We start from the raw sequence: 18,417 nt of genomic DNA, 5'->3' as shown, positions 1-18,417 counted from the left end.
ATTATTTTTTATTTATATGATTAGTATTTCTTTTATATGCAAATAAATTTTTTGATAATGACTAAAAATTTAATGAAATAGGAGGCTAAAATAAAAAATAAAAAAAATATTAAAAAAAAAAAAATATAGTAAGGAAAATATCTGATTTTGTTGGAATGATAATTTTAAAATATCTGATTTTTAATTTTTTTCATATAAATTTTATTATGGTTATATTAAAATCTAATATTTTAATAATTATAAGAAATTAAATTCAAAAGAAATTATCTTATTGTAAATATAAGATAGGTTCTTTTATTATTTATTTTTTTGAAAAAAAAAATTCATTTTTTAGCAAGGGCCTGTGATTTCTTGATCAATCCTAAAAGATGGTTATACCTATTCATAATTTGCTCTGGTGTCTTTTCTAAAATCTTATTCTCTGATATATATTTCCATATACTTTCATCAGTACTTCCTTTTTCTTTAATGGTTAATAAAATGGATCTATCTTCCTCTTTGGTCCATTTAATTAAAACACCATTAACCAAATCCAAATTATCTGATTTTTCTTTAGATTGATTAATTATATTATTATTATTATTATTAATACTTTGTTGAGGTGAATTAGATTCTACTGATGTTGTTTCTTCTGTTGTTGTGGCTGAATTATTATCTATTTTCATTTTATTTTCGTTATCACTAATTTCTATAGCCTCTTTATCACTATTTCCATTATTGCTATCATCCTCTTCACTATCGCTATAACCATCACTGTTATTATCACTTTCACTATTACTATTATCTAAATCTAAAAACCCTTTTTTTTGTAACTCATGTTTTTCTTTTTCCTCTTGTTGCCTTTTTAATTCATAATCTTGTTCCAATTCCATTTCGATAAGCCTTCTCCTTTGTTCTTTTTCTTCTCGAACTTTAATTCTAATCTCTCTTCTTTTGGCCCTATTTTCTTTAATTATACGTTTCTTCTTTGATTTTTCTTTTTTTTCATAAAATTTCTTTAAAGTATGAGGTTCTTTTGATGGCAACAATTCTTTTGAAATAATATCCCAACTGTTTTCTCCATATTTAATAAGACCCATTTCGAATATTTCCTCCTCTTCTTTATTTAGTTTATTTTTATTTAAATACTCTTTTAACTGATTTGAGGAACTATTGGTTGCTGATAAATTCTTATATCGATGGAATAATTGATCATCTGTTTTATTGGGAAAATAAGACTTTGAAATTTGTTTCCAATGAAATGTTCCATATCTTTTGACACCCATAAGCAATAATAAGTCTTCTCCTGGTGTGAATTTGGTTTGATTGATTTTGACATATTCATAGAGAATTGATGGTGAAAAGTGATCTGTAAAAACTGATAAAATAATCTCCATTGTTTTAAATGTTGGTTCTGGGTCTTCTTCAAGAAGATCATTCAAATATGGATACAGCTTTATCGACTCTGAATCAAACATCTCTGATGGTATTTGTGGTACGAGGGCCTTTTTAACTGAACGAGTAAATACTTTTGATGGTGACTCCATATGTTGAAATATAATATTACGATAAACTTGGTTCTCCAAATGCTTTTGATGATAATTATACAATTCATCCAACATCTTTTTAACAGACTCCATTATTTTCCCATGTTGCTCCAAATTTGAAGGCATTTGCCTAACTACATTCTTATACTTTGAATAGTATTCATCATGTTCATCAAAATCAACTTGGTCAGAATTCTTTGTTTTATACTTTTTCTTATTTTGTTTATCCTCTCCATCTGATTCTGATTTCTTTGGCTTTCTGAAATTTTTTGGATTTGTCTGTACTCTTAGTAATAAATAAACTTGAATTAAAAGTTGGTAATGTTGTGATATTTGTAATTTGACTTCTTGAATTTGATCCTTATTTAATATAATTGGTTGTGTCTGTAGTTGCTGCTGCTGTATTGGTTGTGTTTGTGGTTGCACTATGGCTGGTGTAATTGATAACTCTCCTTCGGCCTTTCTCTTTTTCTTATGCACAACTTCATTGTTCTCTGAATTTTCTTCCTGATTTTCTTCTTTATCTTCCTCACTATTGCCATCATCTTGGTCTTTATTTCTCTTTCTTTTGTTTTCATCTTTCTTCTTTTTCTTTTCATTTTCAACCTTTTTTATTTCTTTCGCATTTACCCTTGGAACCAGAGGTGGTTTTAAAGATGATACTGTTGAAATTGTGGGTAATAAACTATTAAACTGTAGTGTATCTGTATTAACTTGGGTCTCTTCTTCCCTATCTAAATTTTCCAAATCATCACCATTGTTTAAGGTTGGCTCTGAATATACAAAATTTGGGTCGAAATCTGGTATTGGTGGAATCAATTGAATATCTGGATAGACTATCACTAAATCTTGAAAATTAATTGTTTCGATTGGTGGTGATTCAATTATTGGTGTTACTATAGTGTTGGTTGGTGTTGGTAATGCTGTTAAATTGTCGTAATGCAATTGTAAATCCAACATTTTATAAAACCCATTTTGTCTACTCATTTCTTTAGCTTCATTCTCTAAAAAATCTGATACTAAAGCTTCCATTTCATCTATAAATAAAATAGTATTAGTATTATTACAATTAAATATTAAAAAAAAAAAACCAATAATACTTACTTGCAACATTATTATTTTGTTCTTCACCAGACTCTTCCTCTTCTCCATTGTTATGATCATCTTCTGTAGAATCCTCTTCCTCTTCTTCTTCCTCTTCAGGAGGTATGTAATCTTCATCGTCCTCCTCTGTCATGTTATTAATATTTTGAGATACACCAGATTGAAGATTTGTAATAAATAATTTGTAATCTTCATTATAAATTGCAGTATCTAAAAAACCAAATTGATTATTACCATAGCTATAATTTATAATATTACTATCCTCCAAAGGCGGCAAGACATGTGCATCAAAATAACTATCTAGCTGTTCAAAATCCAAACCCTCTAATGAAATTTGTGCTCTTGTTCTTTTTGAAACCACATCTTTAGTTTTAATAATTTGCTCAATTTCAGTAAAAATATTACTTGGTTCTCCTTGTCCTTGATTCTCTTTTTCAGTTTCTATTAACTCTATTTGTTTTTCTATTGGTTGGTTTATATTTACAGTATTATTAACATTATTAATATCTCGATTATTATAGTCATTATTTTGGTTCATTATTAAAACCTCATTTTGTAATTGTTCTTTTAAATTATTCTGCAGTATTATAGCATCGTTATTAGGTGGGGTTTGTTGTAATTGTATTTGAGAGGATAAAGGCGTTGTAGGTGTAATGGGTGTAATGGGTGTATTGGGTTGTAATAATGATGTTGGGCTAAAATTTGGTATTATATTACTATTATTTAAACTTATATTTACACTTGTATTTAGAATACTATTATTGATACTTCCATTACTATTATTTATACTATTACTATTTAAAAAACTCGGTATATCAAAATAATTTGTATTATTTGAATTTTGACTCGAAAATAAATCCTCTGCATTATTTAAACTCGTATTTAGTAATAAATTATTTCCTATACTACTTGTTACACTATTATTACTATTATTTAATATATCATTATTGCTATTATTATTAATATTACTATCATTATTATCATTATTATCGTTATTATGATTGCTATTATTATTCTTTAACCCCTGCTCTCCAAAAGTAATACTATTTGAATTTATCGATTTTAATTGGTCCATTTTAATAGAAATTAATTTATTATTTTATTTATTGTATATCCTTTTTTTCTATAATATAGATAATTTAAATTTATGATATGAAAAAACCCATCTATTTCTTTTATTTTATATTATTACTTTACTATTATATTTCCTATATGTTATTATAAACTATTTATTTATATTATTAATAAAATTGCACAACTCTTTTAAAATTTAAAAAAAAAAAATAAAAAATTTATTAAATTTTTTTATTTATTTTTTGGAGTTTAAATTGATACTAAATGGGGTGATTAATATGAGGTGTGTTTATATTATTTGTAATTCTACTAATTATATAACTTTGTGAATAAATAAAAAAATAAAAAAAAAAATGATAATTTTAAATTTAAAAAAAAAAACAAATTTTTAAAAATTTAAAAACGCGCTAATTTAGGTGTATAAAAAAACTATAAAAATATTTTTGAATCATTGCAACTTTAAAATAATACATTTAATTTTATTTTATTAAAAAAAAAAATAATATTTAAATGGTATTGATTAATCTAATTTTTTTATTTATCATTTAAAGAGGTATGAAAACAATAAAAAAAAAAAAAATTTGTCTATTTATTTTTTTATTTATTATAATGTACACAATGTTTGTATAATTATTTTTCATATACATATATGGATTTATTTAATTTTTTTTAAAAATTTCAGAGTTGAAAAGTTGGTTAACTAATATTGATTTTAAAAAAAATAAAAAAATAAAAAAAAAAAAATATTAAAAATAAAAATTAAAATAAATTTTTTTTTTTTTTTTAAATTCGTTGACCATTGATACTTGATTACAAGCTATTATAGGTTATTTATATATAATTTTATACATAATATCAATAAAAATAGCCACAAATAATAATAAATAAAATAATAGCAATTTTATTTTGTAATATTATCGTAACTTTGTAACACTAATAAATATTAGTATATACATTATATATCAATCAAACTATAATAAATTAAATATATAAAGTAAAAATTTCATAAAAAAAAAAAAAAACCATATATCTTTTTTTATTTTTTGTCATAATTAAATAATAATAAAATAAATATAATTTAAATCTATAAATAGGTTTAGATTTATATTACAAAAATTTTAAAAAATGTTTTATAATCAAAGACCAACAAAATTCCAAAATATAATTGGAACTCTCAGCAAAAATAAAGTTAGAGTCTTGGTTATTTTAGTATTGGTTGTATATTTATTTTCATTTTTATCATTCAAATCAAGTGCAATCAACAGTCTCAATAGTAATGAAAAATTAAAAACAAAAACATTTGAAAAGAATGGATCTGAAAACAAGATAAACTATAATCAACAACAACAACAAGAAGAAAATAAAATTCAAATAAACGATGAGAATAAAAATAATAAAAATATTATAGTTACACAAAGCGAAGAAGGAAAAGAGATTAATAAAATATTAGAAGAGCAACAAGAGCAACAAATTCAACAAAGATTAGACTCACAACAACCAGTTGAATATGATACTGCTATTATTGTTTTAGGTTATTCGCTCCACCCAGATGGTATGCCAACTCAAATTTTAAAGGAACGTGTTGTATTAGCCGCCCAATATTATGCTCAATTACAAGGTGAAGGAAGCAATATCAAATTAATTTTATCAGGTAAGTCCAAAGCCACCTCATTCGAAGAAGATCAAGGTTTCAATAGTGAAGCTGAAGCTATGAATGAAATTGCTCTTCACAATGATGTTCCAGCAAGAGATATCATGATTGAAAACAACTCTACAAATACTGCTGAAAATGCTAAATATACATTAGAATTTTTAAAACAACACAATATTCAAAGACTATTCATTGTTACTTCAGATTTCCATGTTTTAAGATCACAATATATTTTCCAAACAGTTTTCCCAAGGTAATATAACTATTTAAACGTTTTATATCTTTTAATAACTTCAATATTTAACATTCGACTAATTAACAAACTTTTATAACAACATATAGCACATACGACTTAATTTTTGTTGGATCACAAACCTCAATGAAAACCCAAACAATGATGAAAGATAAAGAAAAGGTTTTATTCCAAAGCTCAAAGAGAGATTTAGATGGTTTGGGACTATTAGGTGACAAGAATATCAAAGGATACCATCCATATCGTAACTTACCAAGATGGAGAATGATCGAAAGAGAACTCAATCTTGATAAGAGAGAGTTAGAAAGTACTTCATTAATCGCAGATTATGGCTCAAATGAAGGTTATTTCTCAATTCAAATGGCAAAGAAATTCCCACAAGCCCGTGTATACAGTTTTGAAGGAGAAGCTATCAACGAATATAATGCCGCCACTGTTAAACATGAATCTCAAATGAAAGAACAAAATATCGAAAACAATTTCTTATGTAAAACAAAAATTCATCCAACAATGTTCAAGATGTTGGTCGAAAAACAACAACTTTACGAATACCAATTATGTTTATCAATTTTCCATTGGTTCGATATGAATACTCGTGACGATTTTGAAGAGACTCTCATTAACCACCTTGTCTCTGCTCGTACTACCTTTATTGAATTACCAGAGGCAATGAATTACAAAGGTAATGAAGGTCAACACGCACATGGAAGAATCAACAGATGGTACGCAGACCGTACCGAAGATCAAATCCTTAGAGATATTAAAGAAAAATTCGAAATCCCAAATATGACCTGGAAAACATTAGGTGCAATTCTCCACGAAAATAAAACTGTACGTAAATTAATTAGAGTCGATATTAGATTATCTCCAGAAGATCGTAGCCCATTAGACCATGAGACATTAAAAACCGAGGTTTATAACTGTGGTAAATTAATTAAAGAAAGAAAAAATTCATTTTAAAAAATAATTTAGTTTTATAAATAAAAAAAAATAAAATAAAATAAAAATAAAATAGTTTTTTTGTTATTTTATAAATTTTAAAAAATGATAATTTTACATATTTTATTAATAAAAAAAAAAAAGAATAAAGGAATAATAAAAATAGATCCCGCTTTTCATCTTTTTAATATTATGTGTTATTTGATTATTAGTACTGATAGATGGACCTTTCTATTTAAATATTTCTTTCTTTATCTTTTTTCTTTTTTTTTTTTTTTTTTTTCTTTTTCTTTTCTTTCTTTTTTTTTTTTTTTTTTTTTTTATAAGGGTGAGGTTGTGTGGTGATTTTTATTCATGAGTGAGTTATTGTTATTATTATTTATTATTTATTATTTATTATTATTGTTTTAATTATTATTGTTATTATTATTTTAATTATTATTTTAATTATTATTGTATTTTTAGAAATATACTATTTAACATAATGTTTTTTTTGTTTTTGCTGGGGCTAATTTTGTTTCATTTCTTGATGGAATGCTTCCACCCATGTAAGATCTATAAATTTCGTTTGCCATGGTTGAAAAGGCTTGTTCAACATTAAAACCAGTTTTAGCAGATGTTTCTAAGAAAGGAATTTCAATACTATCAGCGTATTCTTTTGCTACTGTTGATGAAACTACTTTTCTGTCATCTTGGTCAAATTTATTACCAACTAATACTTTACTAACACCTTGAACGGCATATCTATTAATTTCTTGCATCCATAATTTAACATTGTTATAAGTACCTTGATCTGTCATATCGTATACAACTAAAACACCGTGAGCCCCTCTATAAAATGAAGAAGTGATAGTTCTGAAACGCTCTTGTCCTGCTGTGTCCCAAATTTGTAATGAAAAAGTTCTGCCATCAATAACAATATTTTTATTTTTCTTTTGAATGAAAAAAAAAAAAAAAATTAATAAAATTTTCTTTTTTTTTTTTTCTATAATAATAATAATAATAATAATAAAGCTAAAATAATATGATTTAAAACTATATGTATGCTGCAAATGATTATTAAATCCATCTTATGTTTTTTTTTAAAATTTTAAAATTTTTTTTTTTTTAAATTTTTTTAAATTTTAAAAAAAAAATTCTATGTGAGAAAACGCATATAAAATATAGTGATTTATTTTGTGATTTTTGCTTTTATAAAAATTATCTATTGATACCTACATAATCAACACTAGTCATATTAACTGAAGTTTCTTGAAATGTATCATCCTAAAATAATTATTCTGTATATTAGTAATCTAATTATATAATATGGGTGGTTGGGGATTTTTTTTTTTCCACAATAATATTTTTTTTAGATAATTAATAAACCTAAAGTATTTCTGTTTAAACTTACTGCAAACTTTAATAATAATGAAGTTTTTCCAACTGCTGAATCACCTATTAATAAAATCTTGAAAACATCTCTGTTATTGATATTATTTGTATTTGTTATAGTATTTGTTTATTAAATAAAAATTTAAAGTTAGTATTCTTATATTCTTTGTTCTTATATTATTTTATTTGCTATGTGATTGATTGATGTGTATGTATAAGTTGATAATATTTACGGGTCACTCATTTTATATTTTTTTAATTTATATAAATATAAAAAAATCCAAAGCTTTGTATTATTTTTTTTTTATTTTTATAAAAATTTTTTTTTTTTTTTTTAAAATTTTTTATTTTTTTTATAATTTTTTTTTATTTAATTATTTTTTTTTTATTTAATTATTTTTTTATTTTTTTTAATTTTTAAATGTTTTTTTTTTTTTTTTGATATTGATTAGAAGGCTTTTCACTCTAATAATAATAATAATTGATTTGTTTGATTATTATTTATTTACTGATTATTTATTGTGAGATTTTGAGACCAAATTGAGTCTTTTTGCGTTATTTATTGTTTATTCTCTTTTTGTTTTGATTAAAATTGAAAAGGAAAAAAAAAAAAAATAATAAAAATAATAAAAATAATAAAAAACAAAGAAAACAAATAAAAAATTATTATTATCTTATGATCTGAGAGAATGTTATTTAGAAGTACATATACTAAATAAATTAGTTATAAAATTAAAAATAAAAATAAATCAAAAATAAAAATAAAATTAAAAATAAAATTAAAAATAAAAATAAAAATTAAAAATAAAATAAAAAATAAAAATAAAAAAAAAAAAATGTGTTAAATAAAATTAATATTAATTTAAAACAAAAATAATTATCATAAATAATCATTATTTGTATAAAAATAATCATAATAATAATAATAATAATAATAATAATAATAATAATAATAATAATAATAATAATAATAATAATAAATTAAAATAAAATTATTTATTATTATTTTTTTTTTTTTTGTATTTTATTTCAAAATCTTTTATTTTAAAAATAACATAAAAAAAGAAATATATTTATAATCAGATAAAATAGTAATAAAATTTAATCTATTTTTTTTTTATAAATCATTGCAATTATTTTTTTCTCATTTATTTAAAAATAATTATTTTATTTTTTTTTTTTTTAAAAAATATTTAAATTTTTTTAGTTTTGATTTTCATTTTTTTTTTAATTTGTAATAAAAAATAAACAAATGGGTTATAAATGGTAATTAACAATATATATAATATACAACACAACACAAATATGCATATATACACATATCAAATATTTAAAACACAATTTTATTAAAACAATGTTATATAATATCCATTATAATAATAATAATAGTACAATAGTTAATAGTAATAAAACAATATTTTTGTTTTTAATTTTTATTATTGTTATAATAGTTATTTTATAAAATATACACATGTCAAATTATGTAAAATAAATCATTTGTGTTAATATTATTTTTAAAAAAAGTATTTTTTTATATAAAGGATTATTACCAGAAATCTCAAAAAGAATTGAGTTTTTAGGTGGTGTTAAAGTGTCATCAACATGGTCAATCAGTTGTTCATTATATTTAGAAAGGGTACCAGATGGATCAAATTTAAATCCTAGGGATTTTTACTTACTTTTATTCGATGAAAAACCAAAGAAATGTTTTGTAGTTAGCAGAGATACAATAGTTGAAACTGACCGTGAAATGGTTTCAATTTTAGAAAAAACCAATAGTTATAGAAAAAGACAAACCACAGATATTTTAGTAAGAAAACAGATCAATAGTTAATAATAATATAAATAATGTACTAATTAATTATAATTATTTCATAGGGAAGCAAATATGAATTAGGGGATTTTATAATAAGAATTGGACCAATTGTAGCTAGAACAGAGGTTAGAGGTATACTTGTAGAGGTTGAATATATAGCATGCTCATCACCAGTTACTTCACCATTTAATTGCACAAAATTACTTTCAGAGTTTATAAACTATAATTTAGGACCATTTCCTGAACCAATCCAAACATCATATGATTTCAGCGCATATCCAACATTATCAAAAACTTATTCAGATCTTCATACATCCTATCAATATGTAAATTTATTAAAAACAATCCAATAATATTATTAATTTTGATGTTTAAAATGCTAATAATATTTATAATAATAATAATTATAATAATAATTAATGATATCGTTTAATCATCAATACCATATCACTAAAAACCAAAATTCATGTAAATAAAAATCAAAATTATAATTATATAGTTATAATTTATACCATATAATCCCCCAAAAAAAAAAAAAAAAAACCAATCTTTTTTTTTTGTTTTTGTTTGCTCAGGGGATTAAACGATGCTCTATTTCTTACAAAGAAAAAAAAATCTTAAAAAAGAGATTTAAAAAGTGTTTTTGATAATTATATATTAATAATTTTTTTTTTTTTTCCTTTAAATTTATTTCAAATATTAATTTATATTTATTATTTATAATAAAATTTTGTTTATTATTAGTGTTTATAAAAAAAAAAAGTATTTAAATTAGTAAAGCAAGATATTTTTTAAATTTAAAATAAATAACATATACAACATCATTAGGTTTTGATTTTTTTTTTTTCATTTTTATAATTTTTTTTTTTTTTTATTAAATTAAAAATATTATTTAGAGAAAATTAGAATGGGAAAAAAAATCAATTTCACCATATTACGATTTTGATTGGTTTGATGTTTAAGGTAAATTTCGATTTTATTAATAAAATATATTTAAAAAAATATTAAATTTTTAATATTTAATTAATGTTTTGATATAAATATTAATATTTTAATTTCATTCTTTTAATTTAAATTAATAATAATCAAAATAAACAATAATTCAAATAATCAATTTAAATATTCAAAAATTAAAATCAAAATGAAATTTAATAGTCAAAATCATTCTATTAATATTGGTTTTAATAACAATGAAATTATCGATAATTCTAATAATCACGAGTTTTTAGAATTACAAGATAGGGTAAAATCATTAAATTTTGATTACTATGACTACTACGAATATAACAATAACAATAATAGTAATAATAATCCCAATATTGAAAACAATCACAATGGCAAGTTAAATAATAATAATTATCACTATGATGAATCACCATCAACATCATATGATAGTGATGATGATAATGATGTGTATACTGACGATGATTATAGTGATGATTATGAAGATTATTTTGACAGTGACCCAGAATGCAAAACAAATAATAGTAATGATAATAAATCAAACAGTTATAGTAATAATAGTAATAACAATATTATATTAAACAGTGCTCCTGCTAGAAAGTTATCTATTTTACTCAGTAATAAAGATATAATAAACAAAGATAATAAAGTAAAAAAAGAAACTAGTTTTAATTTTGATAGTATAGAAGATAAAAAAGAAGGTAATGAAATAGGAAAAGTAAAAAAAGAAATAAGTTTTAATATTGATACCAATACTTCTACATCAAGCCTTGGCGATAGATTAGATTGCAGTTCATCTAGTAATATTAGTGGAAGGAACACATATAGTAGTGGTAGTACTGGTGATCTAAATAGAATCAATAGATCAAAGAGAAGCTCAACACATATAATGGAGGGTAGTGCTGTAGCAAGCAGTGGGGCATCTGGCACTGGTACAACTAAAAGAGTACATGGTCATCGTAGAAGCAAGTCATGCATTGCAAGTAGCTCTAATAAAGATTATTACTATAATATAGATTTAATATTTCATAAATACTCAATCAGGGATGGTGAGGAAACCAGTGAATCAGTTATTTCCAACCATTCTTTATCAGATCTAAAATATATAAATAATAGAACTAAAATATTCCACCACTTAATCAATAGTAATAGTTCTGATTTAAGAGAATTATCAGTCGAAAAATTACATGAAATGGGCTTCAAAGATTTTAGCCACCAAACGATTCCATATGAAGAAATGAATGAAATTTTTAAATACATAGAGTCCTCAAATGAATTAGTAAGAGTTTTAGTTGCATTGGAGTTTATCTTTTATCACCAAAATAAACATAATCATTCACACAAATGCGATTACAGTAATTTCATAGCCCACTTATTTTTTGATAGATCACCAGTGGTTTTTTATTGTTTAACCAAGCTTTCAAACACCTATTTATCAGAAAAATTCAGTTTTAAATTTATTTTCCAACATGAAAAGGTAATTTATTATTATTCAATCTTTTTATATATAATCAAACTAATAATTTTTTTTCCACTATAGATTAAAGATTTCTTTAATGACGATTTAATTTCATTAACTGAAAGAGAAAATAGAATAAAACTATTTAAAAACTCTGGTTTCAATTATCACCATGGAACATTAAAGAGATCAAAAAAGAAAAATCAAGATTTTGAAAAAAAATTACAAAAATCATTTGAAAATCAAAAAGAAGAAACAAATGATGATAAACAATAAAGTTCAATTGAACTTTAAAGTATTATTTATCTAATGATCATTTTTTAAAAAGTTCTTTTTTATTTAATAAATTTTGACCCTTTTTTTCTGGCCATAATAAACCCGTTGTTTTTTTTTTTAAAACAAATAAAATACAAAAAAAAGATATTAAAAATAGTAAATTGAAACATTTTATTATTTTAGAGCATATACATTATTTTTATAATTGTGTTAGTTTATATTATTATCTAAATTACTATTTATATTATTACTATTTATATTATTATCTACATTGGTATTTATAGGAGTATTGTTTATATTGGTATTACTATTATTATCTATATTTGTGTTTTCATTACTATTATTATCTATATTGGTATTGCTATTATTATTGTTATCATTATCACTATTATTTTGTTGTAATGGTTGAGGTGGTGCTTGTTTTAAATGATTTGGATCTACTCTTGATAAAACATCATCACTAATTTTTGGGCAAAATTCTTTAATTGTTGACCAAGTTGTATTCCAAAGATGTTCGGATATTTGAGCAGAGCTACTGGTATCATCTTTTACAGGTGGTTTAAATACACCAGAGTTATTCATAACTAAAAGCATATTCTTTAGTGATTCTGGTACAGATTCTGAAAGTAATTCAGACAAACCCATATAAACTTTTAAGAATGATAAGATATAGGTCCATAAAAGTGTAAATTGATCGCTCTTTATAATTGTATTTAAATTTTGAAGGAAAACTTTTGATAAAAGGGCTGATGCACGTAAACGAGTATCTTCAAAGTTGGTTTCTTTTGAGTTTTCTTTAAGACTATCTAAAAGTGGGAAAAATATATCGACAAAGAATTCTATCCAACGTTGTGGTGGTAAATACTCTTCAAGAGTTGGTGAAAGAATGGTTTTTTGAAGATATGTCATTGCATTGTTTCTGATATCATTTTTTGAATCTAAACAAAGAGCTGCAAACTTCTTTAATATTGGTGACCAGAATACGCCCCAATTCTCTTTAATCTTATCATCCACTTTTCTTAATTGAGCCTTAACTTTAAATGCTTCGACACCATTGGTTAAACTATTAATCTTTTGAATATCAGAGACTACAGATTTGTTGATACTATTGAAAATAAAGTATAATAATTCCATTGATTTTACTACAACTGAAGGTGGAATGGTCTTTGAACTAAGGAAACAGGTTATTGGTTCTAAGCAATATTTACAAAATTGTGGAGTGAGATAGTCTTGATTAATCATTATAGTTAAGGCTTCACAAGCACGACTTGATGATTTTGGATTACCACTTAAGAGCATAACTAAAGCAATAATTGGTTCCCATGCTTCTGGTGTCTTTGAAATAAACTTGATATTGTTTTTAACTAATTGAATTAATGATATTGACATCTTTTCGGCAATGTTGTCTAATACAGGGCCAATTCTAATTAGAACCTTGACAAATGGTTGGAGAGTATCCAATACTTCCTTCTTGTCTAATAAACGAATTATTAAATACATAATTGAAACTACGATCTTTTCAATTAATGGAATCATTAAACGTGAGTTTGCTGAATTAACTGAAACTACTTGCTCAAAAATATTTATGATTAACTCACAATGTTCAAAATATTTCTTCCAAACCAAACCTAATCTTTCTTGATTTAATAATATAATATGTGATAATAAATCAAAACAAAATAACTCTTGTTTTTGATTAATTGAATAATAATGGGTTGTAATTGGTATAATATTTGTGGTTGTTGCTGTGGTTGTATTCGCTATATTATTTGTTGGTATTATTGATGGTGAATTAGTATTATTTATTGTTGTTGGTGTAGTATTGTTACTATTATGATTTTGTGGTGGGGTATTTAAATTACTATTTGGTGCACTGTTATTTGATGGTGTAATACTATTTGAGCTATTATTTAATGAGGATGCTGATGATGAACTTGGTTGTAATGATAATGAGCTTGATTGGGGTTGTTGTTGAGATTTTGATGGGTTTGTTATTATAAATAATGACTGTAATAAATGATCTAATGAGTGCATTGGTAATGATTTAGTTTCTTGGAAGAGATCTGTAATGTGACAGTTATCGATGCATGTTTTGGCCTTTTCTCTGTATGGATCAATTACGACTTCCTCATCTTCTTCGGTAATAAACCATTTGAATGATAAAAAGTTTGAACTTGTATTTTTTGATTTTTGTGGTTCTTGCTCTTTCTTGTTATTGTTTTTGTTTTCGATTGGGAAGTCGATAGTTTCAAAAATGTTATCGAGTAAATCCATTTTGTTTAATTTACAAATGATAGCAATAATAAATCTCCAAGATTCACCAAGTAAACTTGAGTATTTAATAGCAATTTCAAATGTTGCAATGGTGGCTAATTGGGCTTTGTTGTCACCAATAAATGCCCCATTACCATTATAACTACTGCTATTGTTACCTCCACTGGTATTATAATAATCATATGATGAAGAGGACACTGATGATGATGAAGCACCAGATGATGCATTGATACTTCCACTACCTGAACCTGCACCAGAGCTATTTGATGAACCAGTTGTTGCTAATACTTGCTCGGTATCTATTAAATTGGTGTTGTTACATAATGATGTCATTAAATTGTCAATAACTTCAATAATATTATAATTGGCACTGACTTGGGCACATAATTGGAAACCATCCAAAATACGTTGACATAACGATTCGTTTTCAATTTTTTCGAATACCTTACTTATAGCAGGAATAACTAAATTTAATACAATTGAAAAGATTTCTCTATCATAGTCATTGGTGTTGGCGGGAATGTAATCACCGATTCTCTTTGAACGCTTGAGTATATTTCTCCAGTTTCCATTGTTAATTACACCTGGTACAGGTTCTTCCTCAAGGATTAATTCACTCTTGAAAATATCGTCAAAACACTCTTGGATTAATTCTAATGGAAGATCTTTGTAAAGCATTTGCTTAAATGATTGAAAGTTCATTCTATCTTTTGTTGGAATGGATGGATTAAAAATTGAGGTGTGCAACATTAAACCAGAATAAATATATAAATAAACATTATCGGCAGATGTAAATAAGTTGTCGGTTCTATTTTCGTAAATTAGTTGCGCAAATTGTTCAAAAATGATCATAACCACTGCTGAATCCCCTGGAATCTTAAAGCTTTCTAAAAACTCTCTAAAAATTTGCATACAATTTGGATTCTTTAAATTAAATGAGCTAATATATTCATGTCTAACCCTTTCATTAAATGGTCCTCTCTTACCCAAATATTCACCAACTTGAGTTTTATTTAATTTTGGTACTTCTAATAAAAACTTTGCAATATTTAATGGCTCAGTTATTGGTGAGTATAAATTATTATCTTGAGAAAAAAAAATTAATATTTTGTTGATAATGTGATTTTAAAATTAATATATAACCAATAAACTACTTACTCTTTAAATATTCCAAGGCATCTTTTGGACTACGATTGAAGTGCTCTGCTGCGACTATTAATTGCTTTTTAATTTCTTTTTTCTTTAAATAATCAATTTTATTATTATTATTTGCACCATTATCATTTAAAGTTCTATTTCTACGATCTTCGATGGATTGGACAATTGATAATAAATTTTCAAATGATAATAAATGTAGTGATGTAATGGATTGGGAGATTGGGAAAGAGTTTTTATAAAGGAATTTACAAAGGTTCTCAAATACATTGGAGCAATGTAATTCACAGTCATAGTTGACGAATAAATCGACCATTGTATGTGGTAACTTGCAAAAATCTCTTAATCCCTCTAAAGCTAATTCTTGGAGTTCGTAATGATTCTTATTATTTTCTTGAATAGAGACCATTAATACATTAAAGAAAGCTTCAAACTGAGACTTTAATGTTCTTTTTAATGAGATGAATAAATTGAAAAATATTCTCATTGACAGTGAGTAGATTTGAACGCTCTTTTGTTGAAGGTTTAATAGTAAGAATCTAAATAACTCTTGTTGAATTATTGTTAATATCTCTGGAATTGATTCTAATAGTTCACCACGGATTTGAACAATAGTATTGATGAGGTTCAAACATAATAACTTGGACATATCATCTTGAGTATTTGGCGATGCTATATTATTTGTGAAAAACTTAAATAATTTAATTAAAACTGTTTCGTCGTAGGGCTTTTCTGTAGCATTTGATGAATCAAATCTAACACCTCTTGGGTTAATTGTAAATGTTGGTTGTTGTTGAGATGGTTGTTGAGTATTATTTGATAAGGTGGGTGATGTAACTGTATTTAAGCTATTTGCTTTTTGGTGATGTTTATGACTATTGCTATTATTGGCTGAAGTATCTACATGTACTGGTGTTGGTGATGGTGGTGCTTGTACTTTTGGTTGTGATGCTTGAGCTGGTGTTGGTAATGGTGGTGGTTGATTTGATGGCTGTTGTTCATTGTTATTATTACTACTATCCTCGGCAACTGGTAAATTACTGAAAAACAAGTCATTATTTGGTGAAAAATCAACAGTTGTGTTTGCGCTATCTGGTTCATCTTGTGGGATTGGTGGTGGTTCAACACTAGCAAGATCTTCATCAAAGTTATTAATGACTGTTGAATTTTGATCCTCTTGCTCTTCCATATTACTATTATTACTGTCAGATGGTGGAGGTGGTGGAGGTGGTGGAGGTGGTGATGTAAAAACATTATATCTTGTAAAAATAGTTGAAATTATTTCTTGAATTGCATTCTCTGCCATTTTCTTTAAGAGTTCAGATGAACGAGATTGATCAGACATATGATAGCATGTTACAGTGACTTCATAAATTAATTCATTGCTAATGAAAATACCAGCGGGGTTTTTAACACATGATATTAAGACTTGCAAGATTTTCATCAATACAATTTCGTCACTTCTTGCATCTGTTGCTTCAAATTTACAGTGTGCTGCTGCTTCGGCAATGTCTCTAATACCCTTATGAATATTATTTGATTCTTCATTAATAAACAATGTTAAAAATTTGTTAACACTAGTTAAAGCAGCTCCTGTTATAAATCCGCTTGTTTGATTCGATTTGATTACTGATAAAAATGGTTCTAAATAAACACATGTATCTAATAATTTAAAGTCTAAAAAAAATTTTTTTTAATAAATATATTCCTTTTATATCAATTAAGGGTTTATTGATTATTAATTACCTGTTATATTATGTAAAATATTTGTTAAATTTTTTAAAGATCTAAGTATTGGATTCTCTGGAAAAATAGTATCGTGATAACTAGAGTTGTTATATGACCATCTTGAATTTAATTTTAAATTTGATATTAATCCATAAACTTCACCTTGAATTATATTAATTGGATCTATCATTTTGAATTGTTATATATGATATCTATATATCTATTTATTATTTTAATAATAAATAAAAGTCTGTTTTTCTTTTCTACTCTATTCTTTTACTATTACTATATTGTTATTACAAATTTTTAAATATAAGATAGATTATTGAAAAAAAAAAAAATTTATAAAACTACAAAGAATGAACTTGTAGTTTTTATTTTTATTATTATGATTATTACTATATAAAATATATTTTATTCTATATAAAGTAAAGGTATATATATATATATCAAATCTATATTTTTTTTTATATTAAATAAATAAAAGAGATGAAAATGAAAAATTTTAAAAAAAAAATAAAAATGAAAATGAAAAAAAAAATAAAAAAAAATAAAAAAATTTAAAAAATAAAAAATTTGATTTTTTTTTAAAATTTTTTTTATTTTTAATTATATGTATATTTTTTCTCATTATATTCACACACACTCACCATTTCTTTTATTTATTTGTACATTTATATTCAGCTTTTGTAAATTTTTTTTTTTTCATTATTCCATTTGTTCAAATGTCTAATTTTTATAAAAAAAGTCTTGTTTAATCAAAAACTTTAAATATTATAATAATTTAGATATTACTTTTTATAATAATTTTTGTGTTTATTTTTA

General features: G+C 24.1%; 6 protein-coding genes across 6 annotated transcripts; 3 read left to right on the top strand and 3 right to left on the bottom strand.

Moving 5' to 3' along the window:
* Positions 1-323: 323 nt before the first annotated feature.
* On the bottom strand, positions 324-3,705 carry DICPUDRAFT_96894 (uncharacterized protein; the record flags this gene model as incomplete). Its single annotated transcript, XM_003284924.1, has 2 exons — positions 324-2,563; positions 2,631-3,705. The coding sequence occupies 2 exons, from the start codon at positions 3,703-3,705 to the stop codon at positions 324-326; spliced, it is 3,315 nt and encodes a 1,104-aa protein (XP_003284972.1).
* A 1,124-nt stretch (positions 3,706-4,829) lies between these two features.
* On the top strand, positions 4,830-6,568 carry DICPUDRAFT_148822 (uncharacterized protein; the record flags this gene model as incomplete). The annotated part of the gene is made up of 2 exons (XM_003284938.1): positions 4,830-5,608; positions 5,698-6,568. The coding sequence occupies 2 exons, from the start codon at positions 4,830-4,832 to the stop codon at positions 6,566-6,568; spliced, it is 1,650 nt and encodes a 549-aa protein (XP_003284986.1).
* Positions 6,569-6,638: 70 nt separating this feature from the next.
* On the bottom strand, positions 6,639-8,165 carry DICPUDRAFT_96892 (uncharacterized protein; the record flags this gene model as incomplete). The annotated part of the gene is made up of 4 exons (XM_003284923.1): positions 6,639-7,479; positions 7,766-7,813; positions 7,941-8,010; positions 8,155-8,165. 4 exons carry the CDS (start codon positions 8,163-8,165, stop codon positions 7,024-7,026), a joined length of 585 nt encoding a protein of 194 aa, XP_003284971.1. The 3' UTR covers positions 6,639-7,023.
* A 1,008-nt stretch (positions 8,166-9,173) lies between these two features.
* On the top strand, positions 9,174-10,090 carry DICPUDRAFT_86511 (uncharacterized protein; the record flags this gene model as incomplete). Its single annotated transcript, XM_003284937.1, has 3 exons — positions 9,174-9,187; positions 9,446-9,731; positions 9,800-10,090. The coding sequence occupies 3 exons, from the start codon at positions 9,174-9,176 to the stop codon at positions 10,088-10,090; spliced, it is 591 nt and encodes a 196-aa protein (XP_003284985.1).
* Positions 10,091-10,834: 744 nt separating this feature from the next.
* On the top strand, positions 10,835-12,593 carry DICPUDRAFT_53277 (uncharacterized protein). The gene is made up of 4 exons (XM_003284936.1): positions 10,835-11,131; positions 11,207-11,284; positions 11,609-12,177; positions 12,241-12,593. The coding sequence occupies exons 1-4, from the start codon at positions 10,879-10,881 to the stop codon at positions 12,433-12,435; spliced, it is 1,095 nt and encodes a 364-aa protein (XP_003284984.1). The 5' UTR covers positions 10,835-10,878; the 3' UTR covers positions 12,436-12,593.
* Positions 12,585-17,782, bottom strand: DICPUDRAFT_96890 (uncharacterized protein; the record flags this gene model as incomplete). The annotated part of the gene is made up of 3 exons (XM_003284922.1): positions 12,585-15,794; positions 15,868-17,541; positions 17,611-17,782. The coding sequence occupies 3 exons, from the start codon at positions 17,780-17,782 to the stop codon at positions 12,646-12,648; spliced, it is 4,995 nt and encodes a 1,664-aa protein (XP_003284970.1). The 3' UTR covers positions 12,585-12,645.
* Positions 17,783-18,417: the final 635 nt, after the last annotated feature.

Source organism: Dictyostelium purpureum (genome assembly GCF_000190715.1).
Source record: "Dictyostelium purpureum unplaced genomic scaffold DICPUscaffold_35, whole genome shotgun sequence".
NCBI lineage: Eukaryota > Evosea > Eumycetozoa > Dictyosteliales > Dictyosteliaceae > Dictyostelium > Dictyostelium purpureum.
This window is presented reverse-complemented; position numbering and strand designations above follow the sequence as displayed.

Excerpts from the sequence above, each read along its gene's own strand:
- DICPUDRAFT_53277 (XM_003284936.1), top strand. The coding sequence starts at position 10,879 with ATGAAATTTAATAGTCAAAATCATTCTATTAATATTGGTTTTAATAAC. Across the intron at positions 11,132-11,206 it reads ACCATCAACATCATATGATA|AATGCAAAACAAATAATAGT; the intron begins GTGATGATGATA and ends ACAGTGACCCAG. Across the intron at positions 12,178-12,240 it reads TTATTTTCCAACATGAAAAG|ATTAAAGATTTCTTTAATGA; the intron begins GTAATTTATTAT and ends TTTCCACTATAG.